We start from the raw sequence: 23555 nt of genomic DNA on the forward strand, positions 1-23555 counted from the left end.
GCAATACATGGATTTATCTGCTCTGCCTGCAGTTATCCACTGCATCTCAGAGACCAGAAAAACATACATCTGCTTGCTCAGATTTTCTTACGTCTATCTTTGCTTCTCCAGCCAGGCTGTTGGGAAAAAAGAGAAGGGCTGCAGGAGAAACACATATCAGTCTATGGAATGGTGGAGTTCTAGATGACTCTTCTCTCCTTGACCTTGCAGCTGCTAAAACAGAGTGTCCCCTTGCCCTGTTGTGGTGGTATTGGCTATTACAGGTGCTGGGGAGGAGCTAGCAGAAAGGTGAGGGTCACCTGGCCATTGTGCAGTGAACTCTGAGTGCAGGGAACTCTCCAGTATCAGAGAAGCAGAAATGCCCTCTCAAAACACCACCACAGCAGCCATGTGAGCATGGGGAAGGCCGTGGTGAGGGCAAATAGCACACTCCCTGTGTCCTGAAGTGAAAACCTAAGCCTTGGATTAACCCTGGCTGAGCAGAGGTTGAGCACGAAATATGTTTTACTAATCCACGCTGAAGAAATGGGCCCTTGGAAAATGGGGGAGCTCTGACAGGAAATTCCCATTTCACTTTCCTAATTTCAGTCTCAAGCCCAGACCTCAGTCTGACTTTCTTCAGCAAGAACAAAGTCCGGGCATTAGCTCCCTGTTGTGCTCTGCTCTGCACACAGTATGAGCACAGTCTTCATTTTTCCAAGTAGGGCTGCTAATGAGCAGACACTGCAAAATCAAGCTTGACTTCTTCTGCCCCAAGCTTAAATTAACCTTCCTCTCCTTTCTATTCTGAAGAGGGAAGAAAAGGAATACAAGTATAAAAAACCACTGGAGACCACATTTTAGTGAAATGATAGTTAGATGTACTATTCAGCTCGAGATGTTTACTGAATGCCTGAATAGTGGAACACTTCATAAATACAAGTAAATGTCTCTAGAAATATTTGAATTAATTTTATAAACAAGGCTTTAGCTGTAGCATTTTGCCCCTTTTGTGGTATGAATTTGAGATTTTACATCCCCTGACCAACGGCCCCACACCCTTGCGGGAGAAATCCAGCAAGCAGGGCAGGACTCAGCACTGCCAACCCACAGCCCAGTGCCACCCACTGTCCTGAGGGGTCACTAGGCTTCTGCAGGCTGAAAGACAAAAAGTAGGTGTCAGGAAAGGGCGAAAAATAGCAAAAAGCAGCATTGCTTTTGCTACCATCAGAACTCTTGGGAGGTGTGGTAATTCTCTATTTTTGTCTCAGCCATGAAGCAATCAACGACTGTGTCCAAATCAGCATGCGGAGCACATCACAGTCCGGGCCCTTTCCCACTCCCCAGCACACAGTTATATTAGCCAGGCTTCAGGAGGTCTGTTACATCCTGCCCTGAGGGATGAACGATAACAAGCACAGAGCAGGCAAAAATTATGTAGTATTCCTAAGCCATGAGGATTTTCACGAAAGCTTACTTCTTTTATTTTGCTTTTTCTTTTCTGTTTTTGTTTTGTTTTGTTTTGTTTCCATCCGATTTGTAATGCTTCTTTTTTTTCAGTCACAAGGAAGAGGGAGTTGGCCTTGAATACTCCTGAATCATGATTCCATCTGAGTTTACTGAATAGCTATATCTGCCAAGCAGAGCCTGCCTGCTCGTGCTATAGCCCCACACATACTCCACAGACCAGGCCTGTCCATCCCTTCTGCCTGTTTTCAGTGAATTACATTTCAGGATCACTCCTTGGCTGTAGTAAATACCCACCCCTTCCCACTTCCCACCACTCACTGCATTCTGCACAAGGAAGAAATATTTTCTTTCCTCCTAAAGAGCAGCTTTTGGACAGCGGGTGCAGATCACTGAATCATAGAATCCTAAAATCACCCAATTTGGAAGGAATCTATAAGTATCATCGAGTCCAACTCTCGATGAAGAAATGTCCTCCTTGCTGCTAGGCACACTGAGCACGCTGTGCTTCCTGGTGGAAGCTCTCAAGATCAGAGGACAACAGGATGCCACTGCAGAAAAAGGAAGACCAGGTGTTTCTCTTCTCCATTAGTGCCTTTGGACCTCTCTTCTCTCCAAGAAAGCTCTAATCCAGGTGCCTACTAAGTTACCAGCCCAATTCCCAGGGAAAGCAGGCTGTGTGCCTTGAGATATACTGGAATGATTTGTCCAGTCAGTCCATTAAAGGTTTAAGGAACTTATCTTTCAATAAAAACCCCTTCCAATGCAACAGTCTAATGAATCTTGCAATTTATACATAAACTATGTGTATGCATTTGGATTTATTTTTTTTCCAGTAAATTCAAGCTCATTTTTCCCCTTTTTTAATCTGAATATTCCCAACTGTATCTCACAGAGACTAGGCAAATTGATTTCCTTCCTTTCCTGATGCTACTTACACTGGTGCCAACCTGCAGCAGTGCATCTCAGCTCTTCCTTACAACTTCCACCAAAATCACAGATTTTCCTTCCCATGGAAATAAAGGCAAAAGCTGGCCCTGCTTTTTCTTCCTATTTCAGTGGCTTTGCACAAAAAACTTACTTCTAACAAAAAGCAAGTCTCTGTGCTTTGAGCATTATGTTTCTCCAAGCAGCCTGCTGTGCTGCTGCTTATTTGGGGGCAGTTGCTTGGCCCAACCTACTCCCAGCTTTTCTGGCTGATCATAGTCCACAATCCCTTCTGAAATGGGATCACACATTTACTTCTACAGAGCTGCAGAGAAGCACGATCTGGCTGGAACAACCGCCAAAAAAACCTGCCTATTCTTCAGTTTACTGCTTTTCCCAGAAACGATCAAGGTACCTGCCAGGTGTGCCAGCAAAGCAAGGCATCTCACAGCTCTGATTTCCTGGCTTTATCTTTTTCCAAAGGACTCATTAAGAGGCTGTGATGGACAGCCAGACAGATACTGCTCATGCCTGCTTGGCTGATGGGGTTATAGTATCTGCCCTAGACCATCAGCTTTGCTTTTCAAACCCTGCACATGAAACCTGCCTTTGGTCTTATTTCTGCACATCAAAGCCTAGCTGGAGCGTGAAGAGAAGAAGAGAAAAGCTGTGGAAAATCAGCATCAACAAGGGTAACAATAAAAAATTGTCAGCATACAATGACATCTGAAGAGACCAGGCGTCCCAATAGGGAAAGTTGGGGCTGGAAGGAGAAGACCCCCATTGACTCATTGATTGTGGACAGTGAAAGTTAATACCTGTGTATTCCTTAAATCAAATTTCAAAGACTTTCTGCCATTCTTTTAACAAAAAATTGCCACAGTCAGAATGTAATTCTTATTTGGGAGCACCAATGCAATTCCTTAGTGTGAAAATATTAAGATTAAGCCAATCTGAATAACTACAGAACACTGATTGTACAAACATGAGAAAATCTGATAAGCAGGATCGTATTTTTAAGTAGCATAAAATCTGGCAACAGCAGTTATTCAGAATACTGAATGTATTAAAAACCTCTAAATCTTCTGCAATATTTTTATAACTATAGAGAAAAGCTGTATGAAAAAATAGCAGGCATCAAGATGCATTTTTTCCTCAATTTTGATTTTTATAGCTACCACCTAAATTCTAAATAGTAAGTGTCAGGAGGCATGTTCTATGTAATATTTATCACAAGTGAGTTTGCAATTGGAATTTTGAAACTCAGGGGAAGAGACTCCCTCTTAAACATAACCTATTCTGCCTGTCAGTTAGTAGTTAAATAAGCTGCCAGAACTGCTTAAGGCTTGAGAATAGAATAGACAAAGCTCCAGGAAAAATATATAAAGAAAACAAAAAAAGCTTCTGGCTTACATACTGTACTGTGAACTCCCAGTGCTATGGATATCCCGCAGTATTTTCATAATAAAACACACGACAGCACAGCACACAGCCATAAGTAATAGGATTTTCAATTTTCTGCTGCTGAAAAGCATAAATAATTTACTCCTGAATGACAGTATTAGGTTACCATAGTAATGCCTAAGATCTCTATTCACAAAAACATACTTGGGCTGCTTTGAACACGAACAGTGCATGTCTTGACAAAGGATAGATGTGTATACATGAAAGGTGATGCTGCCCCATAAAACATGCACTCTGCAACTGATTGATGCATTGTCCCTATAAATTTCAGGCAAGCAGAAGGTCAAGCCTCTGCTGATACAAATTGACAGAACTGCACAGAAGTCAGCAGAGTGATGACCACTGAACACAAGCAGAAAATAAATCTCACTGTCTGCAATGTCACCTGCCTGAGGGAAAGTTGTAAAAAATACTCTTCATTTCCATTTTCTTTCTGCTGGGTTTCATGTCCACATTGTAACAGGATCTATTTGTCCCAGTGGGTGTGCATACACCAGTACATACAACTGTCCTCCATGCTACATCAGCTCCAGAAGCCCACTTTTGCACAACTTCTTCAGTTCCCTGGAATATCAAAGTAAGTCAGGAGGAGTGGTGTGGGATCCACAGGTGCTTTGTGCTGCTGCCCAGGAATTCAGAAGGTGGCTCTTGTAGCTTAGGCCATTCTTAGCAGCATGAAGCCACGCTCATTCATATTCCTGTGTGTAGCGCTGGAATGCGACTGTTTGCATGAACAGCACCATAAGAACTGTGTTAAGAATTGTGTCTGCTTCTCTGCAAGGAATGTTAGTTTCCTAGAGAAGGGTGAAGTCGGAGGGCAGCTCTTTCAGTTCAGACGCCAGCCCTAAAATAACCACACTCTTACAGCTTAACTCAGGGCCAGCCTGCCGCCTGGCTGATGCACTGCAGTACTGATTTCTCATGTCCAAACAGTACAAGGGAACAGAAACAAATTCCCTCTGCTCAGGCTGACCAGCAGGGTTTGTGTGAACCAAAACACACGCTGGTAAACCTGACAGATAAGGTGCACTAGCCTACTGCTAAGGCAGTCACAACTCCCCTTGCCTGGAGATGGCATGAAACTCTCCAGGCCAGAGCAGCTGAGCAACTTCACATCTGCCCACCATCAAATAACCCCCAGACTGCCTCATGCTCACTGGCAGTGCAGCAAGGGTGTGAAACATCTACATCTAACTATACAAAAAAGCAGTATTGACATTACGAAGATGGTGAAGGGCCTGGAGCATCTCCCCTATGAGGAAAGGCTGAGTGAACTGGGTCTGTTCAGCCTTGAGAAAAGGAGACTGAGAGGGGACCTGATCCAGGTCTATAAATATCTGAGGTGTGGGGGGCAGAATGGGGAGGCCGGACTCTTTTCAGTGGTGAGTGGAGACAGGACAAGGGGAAACGGCTGGAAACTGCAGCATAGGAAGTTCTGCACAAAGGTGTGTGAGAACTTCTTTACAGTGAGGTGACGGAGCACTGGAACAGGCTGCCCAGGGAGGTGGTGGAGTCTCCTTCTCTGGAGATGTTCAAGACCTGCCTGGATGCCTACCTGTGCGACCTGCTGTAGGGAACCTGCTTTGGCAGGGGGGTTGGACTCGATGATCTCTGGAGGTCCCTTCCAACCCCTACAGTTCTGTGATTCTGTGATTCTGTGATACTGTTCTTTGAAGTCCATTTCTAACAAAGCCCAGCTCTTTTTGTACATCAAGCAACCACTTGCATGTCCCCATTTCAATTTTGCCACTATGTTACTCGAAATCCAGAGCATCCAAATGCTCAGGCAGAAACAGATCTTTTACTACATCTTCAAAAAAAAAAAAAAAGTGATACACTGGCATTGATTATATGCACCACCACTCCCTTTTCTTTCCACTTTGGGGAGCCCCAGAAGATCACAGCCGTAACGTTACAAATATGTCATGATGTGTATTATGAAGCAGTAATGTGAATTCTGTGAATTTTTCACACACAGAAAAATTTACAGTAATGTGAATGTGAATTTTTTAATGTGGCGAGTCTTCGCTGTCCATCTGCTGGCAGAATTGAATTCCAGGTTCATATCTTTCTAAGGCAGGAAAAATTGTGACTCCGTGACTGCTACTCGGAAGTAGTACTGTCAGTGTATTCCCAAACACAGTTTCATTAGCTTACTTACATTATTGCATTTAAAAAGTCCACTTGCCATCTGTGAGCACTTTCCTGACAGCCTCATTAGGAAAGTGTCTAGTTGGCTTGCTTTGGTTTTCCCAAGCTATCTTTATTTTGTGCTAATTACAGCCTCACATGCAGCCCTGGTGTGTCCTTACGGTGACATATTAATTACCATGTGGCAGCACTCACTGTCAGCAAAAGGCCCTGCAATAGAGGAACTGGGAATCTTCTGCACTTCACACCAGTGCCCTTGGGCACTGCCTTTTATTTCCTCTGTGCCATTGCTGCTGCTTGCTTTCATGAGTGTTCCACAACTGGGCAGACACAGCTCCACGTCCCCCATCCTGCTCTGCTCGCTCCCGTGGCACAAGGTTACAACACAAGGGAACAGGGCAAAGACTGCAACAAGCAAAGGCCTGTGGCTCTGACACAGCTGAATTACATTTCTAAGATAAGTAACTATGAGTCAAATTCATTTTGTGAATAAATCCAGTGGTTTTATTAGCTGCCAGGCTCAAACTTGCAGAGTGTCTCATATGCTACCAAGCGGTAGTCAGAAGGGACTGAAGGCAAAGTCGGTTCTCCATCCCCATCTCCTGGCCTCAGCAAGCGGGCTCAGTGCAGCCAGAGAAAACGAAGCTGGCAAACAAGTGGTGAATGGAAAGAAGATGTGATTTTTAGGATTGAAAAACTTCTCCAAGTCTAGGAACCTAGTGTGATGCAGGCAAAGGTATGCATATATACCATGCTGCCTACTTTACACTTCGAAGGTATAGCAGGTACTTTGCATTTGCTTTGAGGCAAGTGTACCTGCAGGAAAATTAGCAGAGTAGCCAACACACAGACTATTAGCCAAACAGCTTACTTCACAGAAGGCAAGCCCATACCTTTCCAGAATGAGTATGAGCTTGTTTGTGAGTAGCTGTGAAAGACTCCTAACGAAAGACTTTCAAATCAACAAATAATCTAGCAAAGCTTCAGTATTTATGTGTGATGCCGCCTATCAGTATCATAAGGAAGTTCAGACTTGAGCCAAGACCAGCAAACTCCACTGACAATGATGTTGGCCATACAGATAATAGCCTCATGAAAAAGAAAGGAAAAAAAAAAAAAACAGGAAAAAAAAAGACTAAGCTTGAAATAAAAAATACCTCTGTTTTAACTGAGGAGAAACAATTGTTGGAACATGGGCAATCAGTCAGGGCAGTGCATGCTGACAAACCCCGAAAAACTATGCATAGTTGGCCAGGAGAGCTGCAATTAAACGTGTACCACCTTCCTTACATTCTTTTGTAATTAAATTTTACTCATTCTTGCAATGAGTAAGCATTAAAAGAGTAATAAATGGGCAGAATACTTACCTTTCACCTGTTAGAACAAGTATATGGACAGCATTGTGGAAACCCCACCATGCCCTTCTTTACCCCTGCTTCCCTCTCAGCGAAATATTTAGATCATGAACGAGTTCCAAAAACTAACAAGTCTGATTCTAGTTCACCTGACCAACCATTGCCACTAGGCTGAAGAAGAAACATGATGAGAAAATAGATTGTTTCTACTTTTTATCAACAGAGCCTTATAGCATAGTCAGAAGAGTTTGTAATTGGAATTGTTAAACTCTCCTTTAGTATTTGATCTGTTCAAAAAATTGAGAGTGACAAATTATCAGGTCTAAGGTACACTAGAACATACGTAAGATTTCTGTATGGACAAATCTGTGAGACACTGCAGATGAACACTGATGTCCACAAGAATGCACATATTTCCCCTCATGGTTGCTAAGAACACTCACACAAGAGACTGTTTCTAGGCCTGCCAGGGACCATTGAGGAGCAGAGCGTTGAGGGCCTGCAGTACAAGCCTTAGCCATACTGATGCTAAACGTGCTGTAGAAAATTCCCACTTTGGATGTACATCAGTGAATAGTAAAACAAACAAAAACAACCCTACAATATAACAGAATTGTTCTGTAGGTGGAATTCACTAGGGGCAAATGCTAGTTAGACCATGAAACATAACTTCATTTTCTCACTTGGAAACACCTAATGCATGATTCCACTGACCTGGAAGGATGTATTTAAAACAAAATTGGCATATAGCCCTGAAATCATGTAGCGCGTATGCATTGATTTGAAACCCACTGAAACACATTTGAGTGGTGTTACTGATAGGGAATCCATAGATAAAGGTGGAAACTGCTGTGACCATATTGAGCAAAGAAAGAAAAGGGGCATCTCTTCTGGGAGAGTCACCAGTCCTCTGCCAAGTTGTGCATTGACTTTTTTGAGGTGGATTTTTAATCAGAATTATCCAACAAAAAGGCCTAGCTAATTCACAGTATTTGCTTTTACCAAAGATTTACTGTAATTTACTGTATTTACTATTTACTGTAATTTTTCTCACTGTATACCATAAGCCCACATGGGACCGGATGAGCCTCACTGTCTGCACTATTACTGCTGGTTTTTTTTTACTAAGCTTCTGCTAATTCAGCTGTGCAATACATTTTGACGCTTGACAAAACACATGAATCGCTATGTCAAGTTAACACTGACCACTTGAAAATGCCAATAATTTGTGGAACAACTTGTCAGGGGTGACTGTTAGCTACATTAAAGTATTTTAGAAGAGCGGGCCAAACAGGCCAAAATCCTAAGCCTATTCTGTTCCATGCACATTTGAGTATTGATACCCCATCCCTGAAGGCATTCAAGGCCAGGCTGCATGTGGCTCTGGGCAACCTGGTCTAGTGACAGGCGACTGTGCACATAGCAGGGGGGTTGAAACTAGATGATCATTGTGGTCCTTTTCAACCCAGGCCATTCTATGATTCTATGATTTCAAAAGGAATAAGGAGTATAATTCTTGGACTGACGGAGGCTCATCTGAGAGGACACTGAAAGACATGGAGATGGCTTAGCCAGCGCCTACACTACCTTCTCCACAGACTCTGGATGAAAGAATTGCTGAGAAGGAAATGAAAGGTTGAGAACATCTAGCAGATTCACTAACCATCAGAAATTGTCCCTATGGGTGCAAATTAAAGCTCTCTCCAGAATATTCTAACTTATACTGGAATAACTTATAGTGGAAATGCTGTCAGGGCCCGAAGCAGTGATTGAGCACCTGGTGGGAAGGCAGGGCCAACCCAGGGGAACTCAGCTGCATGCAGTGCACCTGAGTGACTGGAAAGAATAGAGCCAGGATCCACCCCTTTCCAGACCTCATTTAAGGGTTGGCAGTGGAGGTGTAGGCATCTCTAGCTGAAGATCCCTGCCTACCTGAGACCTTCTCAAGGTAAGGGTTGGTTGGTTGGTTGGTTGGTTGGTTGGTTGGTTGGTTGGTTGGTTGGTTGGTTGGTTTCTGTTTGTTTCTACACCCATGGCTGCACTTGAACTTATTCTCATTTGCTGCAGCCTGGGACTCTGCTTCCAACACATTATAGTGTTATAAATGGGCCTTTTATAGAGCCCAAATGCTCCTTTTTCCAAGAACTCAGGACATGAGGGAGAGATTTTGGCTGTATGTGTATTTTGAAGCCAGCAATATCCAAGCAACTATCATACGTTTCAAACTAGCTCTGCTTTAGTTAAGCTCTGTAGTGTATCAAATGGGCCAAGTTAAAATTAATCCATGTTTGTCAGCTATGTCTGAGAAACATCTTTGTGGCACGTCACCACTTGGACCTGTAAGAGAATTCATGTTAGCATGTGTTCCATATAGTGTGTGTCTATATGGAAGAAATGTATTCTGTGGCTCCCTAGATGTGTGAACTTTAAACAAGGAACAGCCTTGACTCAACTCTTTATGGTCAGTTTCAAGGAAACATGCTATTCCATTCTTCTATAATGTCATGAAGGGGGAAAAAAAAAAACAAACAAACTACTAGGGTGTTACTTTGTTTACGTAATTGCTTCTTCAACTGATTGATTAACTTTTTTTTTTTCTGTGTCTTGCTATTCTGTCCTGCTAGGCAGAATCTTAATCAAAAGCATAATGTGTGAGAGAGAACCTACCTGTTGAAACATGAAATAGTACACTTGAAAGTGTTAAAGAAACTATGGGCTTCCAATACATTTTGACTTTCCATTTCCTAGGTGCTTTTTAACAGTAGTTCATAAAACATTGAGTGGCAGATCAGTGAGTGGTGATAAACTGGTCATCTGCCAAGAAGGATCCTTCTATTCTGACCTTCAGTGTAGACTTGGCACTAGTGTATTTCCCGTCACTAGGCAATGTCCTGTCTCTCCTTTAGGTATGTATGTTTTGCTGCCTAACAGCCTAGTTTCATGAATCAGCCACCGTCAGCAGATTCATCAGTTGCACAACAGTGCTTAAAAAATTCTGAGAAACTCATTATGACTCTAAAAATAAACAGTTGTTGTCAAGTTTTCAGACAGCAAAGGGAGAACCTAAGTACTCCCCAGAAATTCAATGAACTTGAAGACTGATACTTTCTTTTCACAGTATTGAAGAAGCCACTGCAGGTCCACTCAAAGAGGTAAGTTCAGCCCCTCCTCTGGCCTCCCTCTGCTCTGGGCAGGCAGCAAGGCAGCAACCAATATCACCTAGGGTGAAAATGTACAGGAACCAGATAGGATTTTGTATCACCTGATTGGGCACAGACACAGGTGCAGTTAGCTCAACTCAATCCACAGCTGCAGATTCCCATGTGAAAGCAAACAAACGTATGCATTAGTTCTCCATCTATAAACATGAGAACTTCTGAGCTGTCTCTTATTCCTCTGTTCAGACAAGATAAATTAGGAGACGTTTATCTTCCAGTACCTCTAATTTTAGCCCTGAAAGGCACCTCTCCAGCATTCTGGTATGACAGAATTACTAACAACCAGTTTAGGAAAACAACGCCTCCATGTGGCTGCTCTCAACATGCCATGGTTGAAAAGGGAGGTCACCAAAACTATCATATTTTTCTGATGACTCCTTATGAGCAGAAGTATAAATAGCAGAGAAACTGTGTGGAAGTTAAAATCCTCCTCTCCTTTCTCTTTCCCCCTCAAAATAATTGAAGAAGTTATTCTTCAATTGAATTCAATTGAAAATGAAGAAATTCTGACAGGTCTCCATCATTGCCTCCTGAGCAGCTTTCAAATGGCAACTTTCTATGTTCAATCATATACAGTCATTATACCAATTTGTCACGCAGACTATGAATGAACTGGTTTCATGCAGAGTCTGAATAGCATGATGTACAGCTATCTGCTTTGGAAAATCAGTTGTACAGATCAATCTTGTGAAATCTAGATCAAATGATCCAGATACAGGGGAAAATCTCACTAACATAATATTGTTCCTCGTGGTTTTATTATTATGGGCTCCATATGCTAGCTCCACAGGATGTTTGGGGGGGAGGGGGAGGGGGCAGCCTGCAGCTCAAAATGGACAGGAATAAAGATCTTGGCATTCAAGCCTTTTTATGACTACATCTTAACCCATCCCTTAAGACAGTACAGTGCATTCTTTTCTCCTGATTTAGACAGTATGTCCAGATTAACACCACTGCTATTTTGAATTAGAAGCATTTCTCTGTACTTCAGTGAATAAGTAACACCTACAAATTAAGTTGCTTTCAGACACCGCCTTACTCACTCACGTTCTCCCAGGGATGTCAAAGGGTAATAATGACTGAGTGTGTGTTGTTGTTTTTAAGCTAGAAAAGTGTTCAGAGCACAAAAAGGTTCTGACAGTACATAGTGTCATGGTCAAGCTGCAGCGCTTTGCTGGAAGTCTGTAAGAGACAGCAAGCTGCCCCAGGTACAGCACTGTCTGTCCTGAGCTTCTCCTGGGATGGAGCTGTAGTGGGCTGAGGGGGCTCTTCTGCACTCTCTGTGCCCAGGGGAGTCACGCCTCTTGGCATTTTCCAACACAGGACGTTGCCATCTGCCTGCTTCAAATGCCCTAAAATGTCAGCTGAGGGATTCTGAGTTGTTCCTCGCTTCCTGTCCTAGATTGCTGAGATATAAATAGCAGCCAGGTGTTAATTAATTCCCATATGCATGCCTGAGTGTGAGTGCCATGGGCTTTACCCGCGTTCGCTTCTAAAGGCAAACATTTGTCAGTTACTCCTGGAAGAGCTGTTCTCACAAAGATAAGGAGCCAGCTGCTTAATTAACAAGACTGCTTTCTGCCTCAGACAAAGCCTGCTACGCTCGTGATAAACTCAGAAGGCTTTGCTTTGCTGCTCACAAGCAGCTTACACACGCACATGTGTCTCAGGAGCCCAGTAGCAGCTTGTCCAGCAGAGAGCACTTACCTGAGGGTCTTGATGACCAGATAAACCAGCACTAGAGCTGTGGGTGCACTGCACAGGGGCAACATGCACAGTACGCTGTGTATTTGTAGTAAAGGTGAATTCAGCATAGTGGAGGCTCAAAGAGAGCCCTGGAGACCCTCCAGTGTGTTCTTGTACCCCCAGTTAAGAGTTACGTATCTTGGTTTTTGTGTTTTTTTTATATTAAGGAAGACACAATCTTTAATGGCTGGTAGTTAGAAATCACAAATGTTGTCCCTAATTTCCACGCTTTGGAAGAAACAGCATTGACCTTCTTTCATCAGACTACGAAGCCTGTTGAGAAACAGGCTTTCAAGCTCTATATGGACCTGACCTGGGGCATGAAACGTAACCATGCCTTCCTCTGTGCTAGCCCAGGTCATCTGTGCTCGCACTCTCCTGCACTCAAGCTAATTAACCTGGCTAAGAGGCAGTCATTAGCCTGGATACAGCGCTGGGTTAATACAGTTACACCACCTTCAGGATCTAAATTGGGCCCTGATAACGTTTCTCCTCCAGGTTGGAAAGGTGCACCTGAGGCTCAGGCAGCACCTCTCAGAGGGTGCTCACCATGCCCACTTGCCCCAAGATTCCCCTGCAGGTGCAAGCAACAGCAGACTGATGTGCAGTAGATGCCAGACATGCTGCGTGGACAGCAGGAAGTGTATCAGAGGTTGAACTGTGTGAGTGACTCAGTTACCTGTCATCTCTGCCACAGTCTTCACGAGAAAGCAAATCTCCAAGAGCCAAGGTAAATAACAGGAGGAAAGTGTAACAAACCAGCTGGAAAGGGAAAGGCTGGGGCTCCTGCCTTGGGGCAGACACAGTCAGCTGACCTGCGAGACACAAAGTGGGTGTCTGGAGGAGGCCACCAATAGGTAGAAGGTGCATTTACTCATAAGTTTGAAGCACAGATTTGATAGTAGGGCTAAGAGAGTTTAATCTGGAGTTGAGATACAGGGACAAAGAAATGCATCTAAATTTCTGGCAAGTTCCAGTTTGAATGAAGGTTTCAATGTTACCCTTTCTAAGCCTTCTAGTACTGGACTGGCCATCATCTCATCTGCAGATTCTAAGCTTAGATACATGACCGATTATTCTTGCAATGCCAAAAGGATGACTGATTAAATTATTAAATTGATTAAATTAAATTCGCCTCAAATTAGCCACTCTAAAGCACTGCCTGCTGATTTTCTTATTGGGGATGTAAGAGGAGAAAGTAAAGATGGAGCCTGACTTTGGAATGGCAGCTGCATCCTGCCCACCCTCCTACATCCCACAGCAGACAGGCAACCAATGCTGGTTACCAGTATGATGGTTACCACCATCAACAATCAACACAACAAACCTGCAGCTATGAAAATCAACACTGCAAAATGCACTAACAGTTGTTGAAACTGATACAGAAGAAGTTCAAAACTTCCTGGTAACTTTGGAAACAAAACCAGTGAAGAAACAGAAGTTCAAATCAGATACATATTTGTATGCATCCAAAGAAAAAAAAGAAACCTTTCATTCCAAACTAAACAGTACTAAAGCACAGAGACCTGGTAAAAAAAAAGTTATAGGTTGCTGCAGAAATGCAGGACAACGTTATGGACTTAAAACACAAAAATAGGACAGAAACAGCAGCAAAATCTACCAAATGAATCTGCTGCAAAAGGAGATGTATACGTGCTTCATTACTTATTTTAGACCGCAAGCACACAGAACTGTATGTGTACAGATAAGTTTAAATGCCTACAGTAATAGACTAGTGTTTAACTTGTGTTGAGAAAATAGCAATAAAGGTCACGGAGCAGAAAGCAGCCTGGAAAAACTATTGATTTTCGACTTTGTGGTTATATTATGAAAAAAATAACAATGAAGGAAAAGATCAGCTGCAGTTACACTTAAATGTTTCGATTTTGTAGCTTTTTTTTTTTTTTTTTTAAAGCAAACACAGGGCAAATATTGCTTTGGTCAACCTCAAATGTTTCCTTAATACACAGTAATGTGTTTTCCTTCGTAGCAGTCTCCAACTAGTTCATTTTAGTCTACTTTTTTTATTGCCTTTTTCTTCAGTTGAAAAAACAGGTGTGAAATAAAAATGGAAAGAGCAAATATTTCAAAAGCTGTAAACAAGCATTTGCATTTGAGACTTAATTTTAAATGCTTTTAATTTTTTTATTCCCTTTGTACCTTCCCTTCCTTTAAGCATTACAATCAATTTGATTTCTCAGGCATTTCAGTGAATTTCATGCCATTCTCCCAAGGAACCTGCAATTAGCAGGAGTGTTCCTTAATTATTCTGTGTTTTGGCTCCTTTTTGACCTTCCTTGTAATGGTCCTCGAGTCCTATATAAATGTTACAAAATATGGTCTTTGAACCTTGTCTGTTATCTTTCCCCAGCACTGAGACTTGTATTGCAGCTAATTGTCTTAAAGCTTTAAGTACACTGAGAGGTTTTGAAATTAATATGAAAGTAGGATTAAATACAGAAAAGCGCATTCATTTTTATTGCTTTCTTGCCTCTGGAAATAGCATTTTAGCTTAACGAGCTGGAGGCCAAAAGTGGCAGATATTGTACTGACTTGGCAAAAGAGGAGCTTTCATTAGCAGATGGACAATAGCGGAGATGATGGATTTGACAGATCCATCCAGTGTTTTCAAGAACTCATTGAATTAAGCGTTCTAAGTAGTGGGTATTGCAACATGTTGGGCTGGGAAAGGGAATTAAATCACACAGAATGAAAAGTTGTTAAATGAGAAGGCAGTGAAGACGAAGGCCCACTTGTTAGGGCTGTACCGAGAAGGAGCACTGCAGCAAAGCATGGGCCCAGCCCCACTCCTGCACACAGCAAGGAGGGGTCGCAGGCAAACCCTGGAGTTCACAGTCCTGGAGCCTTCTCCAACTTATTTAACTGAAGCTGAAGATTGGCTAAAACCAAGCATACTGTGTGACTTGTCCTTTGCAAATACACATGACTGTAATTCCTGGCCAATGTGGTAAATCCTGGCAGGTTCACACCTGGACACACATGGTATGAGCACAGGGTGTCATGGTCTAAAAGCATATCTGCACTTTTGTGGGAACAGCACTTGCACCTACATATTTATTTTGTCCGTGCCTCATCTCTTACAAGAGCACTCCTGCTGATTATATTCTCATTTCATTCAGCCTGGTACAACTAAGGAAGTTGCTGAAGCGCAAATGCCAGTGCATGACAAAAGAAAAAAGTAGTACTAGCTATTTAAAGTCTTCTAAGAATGTTCTTCATTGCCCATGTCACAAGGTGTAAGATATAAGATGCATTATTTCACACCTTAAGCAAAGGAATGGATGACTCATATCAAAATTAGCCCTGTGAATGTCAAGTTGGGAAAGCAGGAAACAACAAATCTGAGGTCTTCAATGTGACCTTAAGATCTCTGATTTCCAGGAATACTGAGAGTGTTTCTTATAATAGCACATCACGAAATATCAGGCTTCAGGTGAGATTTCACTGCCTACTAAATGTTGGCATGCAGTGACTACTGGCCAGAGGTCACTGCTGGAAGCAATGGATATCTATGCAGGTGGAACAGAAGAGAGTTTTTATAACAGTATTTTTAATGGAAGAACTGTCACCCTTGAAATACTGTTATGTATTTACAGCTATTAGCAGTCCTACTGGGATGGTCAGGGGGAAATGGAAAAATCAAAAAGAAAATTAAATATAGTAACTTGCTAGTATAGAAATACAGTACTTCTTCCTAAGTGGAACTCTCAGTGTACTTGCACATATACGTCTGCACAGATGTTCACAAGGAGGGTGTATGTATGCATTTATGCATCTCAGGGAAGGCTACAATGAGCTAAGACTCAATTTGAAAATTTCAGCCATTTTTAAGGAAAAGCCATTGTATATCTGATCCAATTCCCTAATCTGCTTTTCCCAAAAAGTTTAGAGTGATTAAGCCCTATAGACTTTCTAAGAAACATTTTAATATTTGTTCCTTTATGTGGGGGTCTAAAAAAATTGAGTTAATGTCTCCATGATGACTTCTCTTTGAAAGTATAACCGAAGGCCAAACCGAAGGTCATGCGGTCACCATGTCATGAGATTAGTTTTAAGGGACACATGTTATCTTCTATAGAGCTTCATTCTGTATCATTGATGAGACATCAGTGAAATGAAGTCAGAGCCACAGCTGATATGTCTAATTAATAAGCTACATCCATTTCATCTGCCCCACAAAATGTCTGAGAAAGAGTATAAGGTAAAACATCTCCATCCAGAGTTGGTACTGCTCAAATTCTGCATAAAAATAACAGTGAGAGCACTTGGAGGATTTAATCCTCTGAATATCCAAACACTCGTGCCAGCACATTTCATCACGTTTCCATTTTGAGGATTTTTGTGGGTAAATTACAGAGTAAAAATTCAAAATGACAAGAAAACTGTGGGTGTGCTTGTGTACACATAGCGGCAGATCTTGCACACCCACTCTCCTACGTAGGTGCCTGAACCCTACCAAGAAATGCAAAGCTAGTTTTTCTGACTCAGCGAGGTGTGCCCCATTGTCTCCAGGCTACATGTATAATATGGGCTGGCAATCTCCCTTTTGGGCTCTGTCTTGACAATCCAGCAGATGACTTTAGGGCTTCTACTCCAAAACCACCACAGCCACATGACTGAAACACTAACCCAGTATAATAAATTCATTCTCAAGGTTCAAATTTGTACAAAAACTGTTGACAGGTAACACGCATACACAGGGTTAGATGCTGGGTAAGGTATTTATTATCTGGGCCTCCCACGTTAACTATATGTTGAACTGATTAACAATTACCTTTTCATAGCAAGAAGAAAACTTGTACAAAAACCATACAATATGCTGTGGCTGATTTTGAAGAAAATAAATTGAATCATGATATATTTAATCATGGAATCATCTGATCTGGATCTGTAGTGGAAATGCTAAGTCAGGGCTTGAAGCAGTGATTGAACACCTGGTGGGAAGGCAGGGCCAACCCAGGGGAGCTCAGGTGTGTGCAATGCAATACACCTGAGTGACTGGAAGGGGTGGAGCCAGAATCCATCCCTTCCCAGACCTCATTTAAGGGTTGGCAGTGAGGGCATGTTTTGCTGGAGATCCCTGCCTACCTGAAGTCTTCTAAAGGTAAGCAGCTCTTTTCCTTCATTTCTGTGGCTGCTGTATTTGGGCTCATTCTCATTTGCTGTAGCCAACTTTGCAACCCTGCGGTTATCATCCCATTATAGTATTATAGGACTAAATTCATACTGTGTGGTGGTGAGGTGGCATAGACGGACTGTATACCTGCCTGTGTAACTGTAGCTTCAGAGACAGTGAAACCTGGGTTAAAGAGAGCATCAGTAGAAGAAAGTAAGAACAGTTAAGCTGTGAGAGGAGGAACAGACCACTGCTTGATTGTTTTGTTTTTTTCTCCTGCTAAATGAGTTAGCAATAATGGCAAACCTAAAGAGAGGGATCTCTGTAGTCTGCACACACCACATTTGTGACTCCAAACAAAACGGGAACTCTGCCTCCAAGCCATTGCATATTATGTAAACACCATTTATATTAAGTGTACATAAAATTGTGAAGCGCTTACATCTGTTTCACTAATCAAATCACGATGCTAAGCAATTACTCAGAGACTCCTGTATTTGCAAACATCATGATGTTGGCAGCATCCTGCCCCCCTTCACTGCATTTATTCTGTAGCAGAATCTGTGCCTACATGCACATACACACCTGCCGTATGGGGTACTACCTACCCATAAAGGTAACATCTCTGCTATTTACACCAACCTGCCCTGAACTGTTGTCTGGCACTCTGACTAAAGGGAATGAGGAGCCCGTGTCTGTGTTAGCAGCCTCTTGAAACAAGGGGCTCGCAAAAATGCCCATAGCAGGACAAGCTGCTGCCCAGGCAGTTCCCAGCCATGCCCAGGAGGGCAACCCACCCATGGGGCTGAACTCAGCACCCAGACACCTGCAGCTTCCCTGATTTACAGTCATAAATGCAGTGACAGTGTCTCCTAGTGGTTGCATTCTTAAAGGAACACACTCAAACTTCACGCCCCAAAACTCGCGCTCTTAAAAAGCACACAAAACTGTTGCTAGATCTTTAGAGTACTAAAACATCATCGCTTCTAGAATCACAGAACTTCTCAAGTTGGAAGGTTTCCACAAGGGTCACTGATTCTAATTCCTGGCTCCACGTAGGATAACCCAAAAATCAGACCCCATATCCGCACTCTCCTTGAACTCCAGCAGCTCTGGGAAGCCTGTTCTATGCCCACCACCCCCTGCTGAAGAACCTTTTCCTGATATTCAACCCGTTCAGTGGGTAACAAGGAAATGGCTTTAATGCTCAAGGCTTTATATCTGATGATTAAATCACAAGCTAATTTAACATCTAAAACCTCTAAATCATGCAAATGTGTTTTTTTAAAACACTGTAGCAATGCACTGCACTATTTATTTTTGAAACAGTAATGCTTCATTACTGTTTCTTATTACATAAGAGAGAGGTGAGAGCTATAACCCATGGGGAAGCAAGGTGTGCAGGCACCATCCATCTCACTTAATCTTTATGTCCTCTTAGACCCTGTAAAAGCAAAGGAAAGGCTAAAAAGCTCTGCCACCTACAAGTGGAACCAGTCAGCCTCCAGAGGTTCTACCTGAGCACTACACAATGTGCAAAACAGAGAATGTGAACAGATGTTGCTGGGTTTTTGGACCATTTTTCATTCTCAGAGAAGGTGACTGTGGTGGGTGGGGGGGGGTGGGGAGGGTTGCTTAGAGTGTAAACATGAAAACAAGCAACTCCAAACAGCACCAACAGTTGCTTCCAGCCCTTCTTCATTGAACCTTCTAGCACCAGCTAAACATCCAAAATCCATCCTGGTAAATGAGATGAGTACCAGGGCATTTTACGACAGGAGGACCTCGCGGGCAAGGTAAGCACATTCCTCAGTGAGAGCAAGTGCCAGCAGCTAGAACTGCAATGAAGCAGATCTGCAGCCCCACAGGCCTGACCCTGCCGTATTAGGGATGTTCCCTTTCTCATCTTCAGGTGATTGAAGTTTCCTGTTGTCCACATTTTCTTTCTTGGAACAGGAAGTCTTGGGCGGCAAATTTCCAAACATGGGTAACTTTCCTCAAATTAAGTATTAAAACAAAAAAAAGAAAAAAAAAAAAAAACGGTACAGACAAGAAAATATTTCCTAGTAAATCCTGGTTCTGAGGACTGCCTTTTATGAATGTAATATAGATTTGCCTTCCTCTGTGTATACATGGGGGCCTTACTATTTGCTAGGTGCCCTATCATTATCCCTGACATCTCTGATTTGGAGATCTCATGTAAACTGCACTGTTAGAGGAAAAAATAACGCACTGCAAAACTGACTGTGATTGGAGTTGTTCTATCCCAACAAAACAGTGACCGTATGTACTACCAACCTCACCTAGCACCGCCTGAGCACCACAGAGCCACCAGATGCTGTGCCTGCACACACACAGCCCGTCCCACCTCTCGCAGGGGTCTCTCCGTGTACCTGTGTGTGCCTGAGACACACCGCAATGGGCACTCTCTGCCACCTGTCTCTTTTCCACTGCACCGGCGTCGATGGAAAGCCTTCCTCGAACAGCCTGGATGGTCCCAAATTTGTTTCCCTGACGGTCCTTACGATGCCTGAGCTCGCCGGCCTTAATGCCAGTACGTAAAGCTTATTTCTCTCCTCAGCTTCTCACCTGAGGGGGGGGAAAGATGACAATTCAGGTTCTCAGCAGCACAAAGGGATTAACAAGAGACACGCATCCCGCTCCACTGGTTTCCCTCAGCTACAATTGGCCACCAGTTGAAACGCACCAGAGAAGAGCGCTGACCTGTCTTTGTCTCAGTGAATTTCCTAAAAAAAATTTGAAAACAAGGCCTAAACTTTGTGTTCCTTTTGTCTTACTGACCATTTAGCCCTGTCTGATATGGACAACAGTATCACATATCTATGGAAGCCTCTCCAATTCCGGTGCTCCTATCTCCTTTAGCCACCTGCTCAGTCAGCTTCTCTAAAGTGCATTACTCCTTCTCTACACATTATCCCCTATGGGGCAGATCCCCTGCTGCAGCCCCCTCTCATTAGGTCTCTTCCCATTAAACCCTGGCACAGCAAACCCCTGGCTCTGCAGCTTCCCTCTTTTGGATGGAATAGCGGGCAGCTGGAGTCTGCCAAGCAGAGTGGGGTCAGGTAAGAAAGACACAGAGCCACAGCTGTGGGATGCAGACTACTTCTGAACTTACTCCTCAAAACTCCAGCCATGGGGCCTGCCCTGTTCCTGAAGAACCAGCACTGGCACTGCTATGCTACCCTGCTCCAGGCTAGCTGCTCTGCAAGGTGCATGTCCCTTTGGCCGCATAGGTGATGGGACACCTGTGTGCACACGCCCCAGCCATGTGCTGGTAAATCCCCTCTGTCTCTGCGTCCAAGAGCCACACCAGCCATACAAACAGAGCTTGCTCTCGCACCCTGTCCTCAGAGAGTCCCATCCAGAGCAGATCACGCTGATACAACCTGACAACATCTAGGGATAAAGGGGAGGCTCACACCAGACGCAGCCTAATGCTAGCCTGTATTAGAAGAGGGCAACCAGAGATCAGGGGAACCTTTTCTTTCCTCTCCCACTACCTGCGAAGTAAGGACTCCTCAGCGGATCCTCGTGATCCCCTGTTGTGGGATAGGGGCAGGAATACAGGCAGAGACAGGGACAGGTCTCAGTCCCAGGGCCGCTGTCCCACCGGGCTCTGTGCCTCTCCTCAAAGCCTCTTGTATAACCCTTCGCCCTTCCCAGCATCTTCCCCCGCTCACGCTGCAACGCGTTTGGCACAAATTTCCCGAATTGCAAAACTCCCGCAGAAGTTGGATCCGTGCTCTGCCTTCCCCAGGGCCGGGCAGGGAGGGAGGGACAGCTCCCGGCTGTCCGCCGTTATGGCGAGGAGCTGCCCCGCACCCCGCGTTCCTCGCGCCCGGCTCCCCAGGCAGCGCTCCGGCAGGTGCTCTACGCTCGTTTACCCTCCGGGGCTGAAAGAAAGAAGCGACGGGAGAAAAACCAAAACCTCTCCAGTGGCTCACACGCCAATTCCCTTTCCTCCTCTCCCTCTAGAACGCGGCTGTCCGCTCCTCGCTGCCCGGCGGCGGGGCCGAGGGTTAACAATGACACGGCCGACACGCGGCCGCCGCAGACGCACAATGCGGACCACCCGCTCCCCCGTTCCTCCCTCAGCACCGGCGCTCCCCTCACCCTTCCGTCGACGCCATGGTCCCGCGAGCCCCCCTGTCTCCTCGGCGGCCCGGGCAGCGGGGCCGATCGGCAGTGGTTCCGTGGGTGCCCCTCTCTCGCCTCGGGGAAGCGGCGCGCGGTTCCTGCTAATCCTCGGGGCCGCGCCAGGCGGGGACCGGCGGCTCCGCTCGGCGCCTCCCGCCCCGCCACCGCCACCTCCCGCCCGCCGAGCGCTCCGGCCGGGCCTGGCGGGGCGAGGAGCCGCTGGCACCGCTGCGGTCCCGCCGGCCGCGTCTCGCCGCGGGGTGTGCGCTTGTGCGTGTGTGTGTGCGTGTGTGTGTGTGTGTGTGTGTGCCCGCCGAGAGGTGGGGGTGACTTCACATCGGCGCGGCGCTGGCTGAGGCAGGATTGGAAGGTTTAGCCTTCTAGCTGTGGATTTGCCGTCTATCCCTCTCTATTTTAGGCAAGGGCTGACATCACCGGCCGCCGGTACTCCTATAAATCCCCCCAACCTCTCGCTCAAAGGACAGAAAGGAAAGGGGTGGGGGCAGAGAGCCCCTCGCAGGGGGAGGGCCGCCCGCCTTGCCGCCGCTCGCTACCTGCCCCGCTCCGCTCGCCGCCGCGCTGCCCTGTGCTGCCCGGGCAGCCGCCGCCAGGGCCCGCCGGGACCCCCGGGCAGGAGCGGGCCGGGCCGCTTCCCGCCGCCTCCCGCTGCCTCCCGCTCCACGCCCGCCCGCCACCGCAGCCCGGCAGCCGCGCCCCTAGCCCGGCGCTTCTCCGCCGCGCCCCGGCCCCGGGCCCCGCTCCCCGCCGCCGAGTAACCCGCCCGGGCCGAGCGGGACTCAGGGCCGCCCGCCGGGGGACGCGCGGAGAGCGCCCGGGGCCCGGCCCGGCGGCGGCGCGGTGCTGCCCCCTGACGGGCAGGCGGCGGTGGCGCAGCCCCACCTGCACGGGCGGCCCCGCGCTGCACCGGGCTGAGGGGCGCGGGGTCGGGCTGAGGGCGGCCGTACCCTGGGCGGGAAAGGAGGAAGGAGGGAGGTTTGCGAGGCTGCCGTCCCTGCGGGGCCGCTTGCAACCCTTCCCAGCCCATGTAGAGGTCCTCACCTGTCTGAAAGGAGGTGCTTGAGGTAGTTTGGCATCTTAAAAATAAGTCCTTGACCTTTGAAAGAGGTGCAGGTACAGCTGTAGCAACCTCCTTCTGCCGTAAGCCTTCACACACAGTGATTTTCATCCCACAGCGTTTCAGAATGAACTTCGGGGTGGTACACAGCCGGTGAACAGCGATGGTGTTGCTGCCCGACCCTGCACCTCTCACCTATTTGTTGCCAGCTCTGTAGCGACTGAAACTAAACGGGGACGGCATTCAGTCAGAGCTGGAGGATCAGTAAATGCTCACCGTGGCCGATTGGCGGTAAAAGGAAGGGAGTGAGAGCTCGCACTGGCATTAATGCAGACCTCTGCAGTTCAGCGTGCCTAGCTCTCTCTCTCTCGGACAAATCACAGAGGAAGAAACATTCAGGGCCCATTCTTCTCAGTTGCAGCAGCAAAGAGCAGCGCAAGGCAGAGCAGGGCAGGTGCTCTCTGGTGCAAAGAACAGCTGAGAGAAGCAGCAGCTCACAGACCCTCACAATTTCTGTATTACCATTATGGTGTCAAAACTCTTATTTAAAGGAATCATGGAAGAGCTCTCAGTAGGCAAGCCATTGCTCCATAAACAATTATATTCCTTTCTCCTTCCTTCATTTTGTTCACTGTTGTAGTGTTAGCAAAAAAACAACGTCTTGAACTTTTGCAAGTTTATCCTCCTCCAGAACTGTCACCTAATTTCCTCAACCCCCTTTTGTAAGGGGGAGTACCATACATTCACTGGAATGTCTTCCTCCCAGTGGAGGAGTGAAACACATCTGATTTTTCATATTTAATTCAGATTTTTTGTTGCCATACAGTTTGTAAGCCAAGCACCTCTTTGGCAGTGGGAGATAGACAAACAACATAAAG

At 45.4% G+C, this 23555-nt stretch overlaps 1 protein-coding gene across 3 annotated transcripts in view; it reads right to left on the bottom strand.

Moving 5' to 3' along the window:
• SLC1A2 (solute carrier family 1 member 2) overlaps window positions 1-22939 on the bottom strand; it is an 84653-nt gene extending 61714 nt beyond the window's left edge. The window contains exons 1-2 of one of the 3 annotated variants that reach the window (XM_048947758.1): window positions 21579-21984; window positions 19838-20033 (exon numbers count right to left, since the gene is read on the bottom strand). Coding sequence is in view for 2 of the 3 variants with exons in the window: in XM_048947756.1 (XP_048803713.1) it covers window positions 22662-22696 (35 nt within the window). In the remaining variant the exon portion in view is untranslated. Of the gene's footprint in view, window positions 1-19837; window positions 20034-21578; window positions 21985-22661 lie in introns of those variants that run through there. The other 2 variants (XM_048947756.1, XM_048947757.1) reach the window with 2 other exon arrangements.
• Between the last annotated feature and the right edge of the window lie 616 nt (window positions 22940-23555).

Source organism: Lagopus muta, chromosome 6, assembly GCF_023343835.1.
Source record: "Lagopus muta isolate bLagMut1 chromosome 6, bLagMut1 primary, whole genome shotgun sequence".
Lineage (NCBI taxonomy): Eukaryota > Metazoa > Chordata > Aves > Galliformes > Phasianidae > Lagopus > Lagopus muta.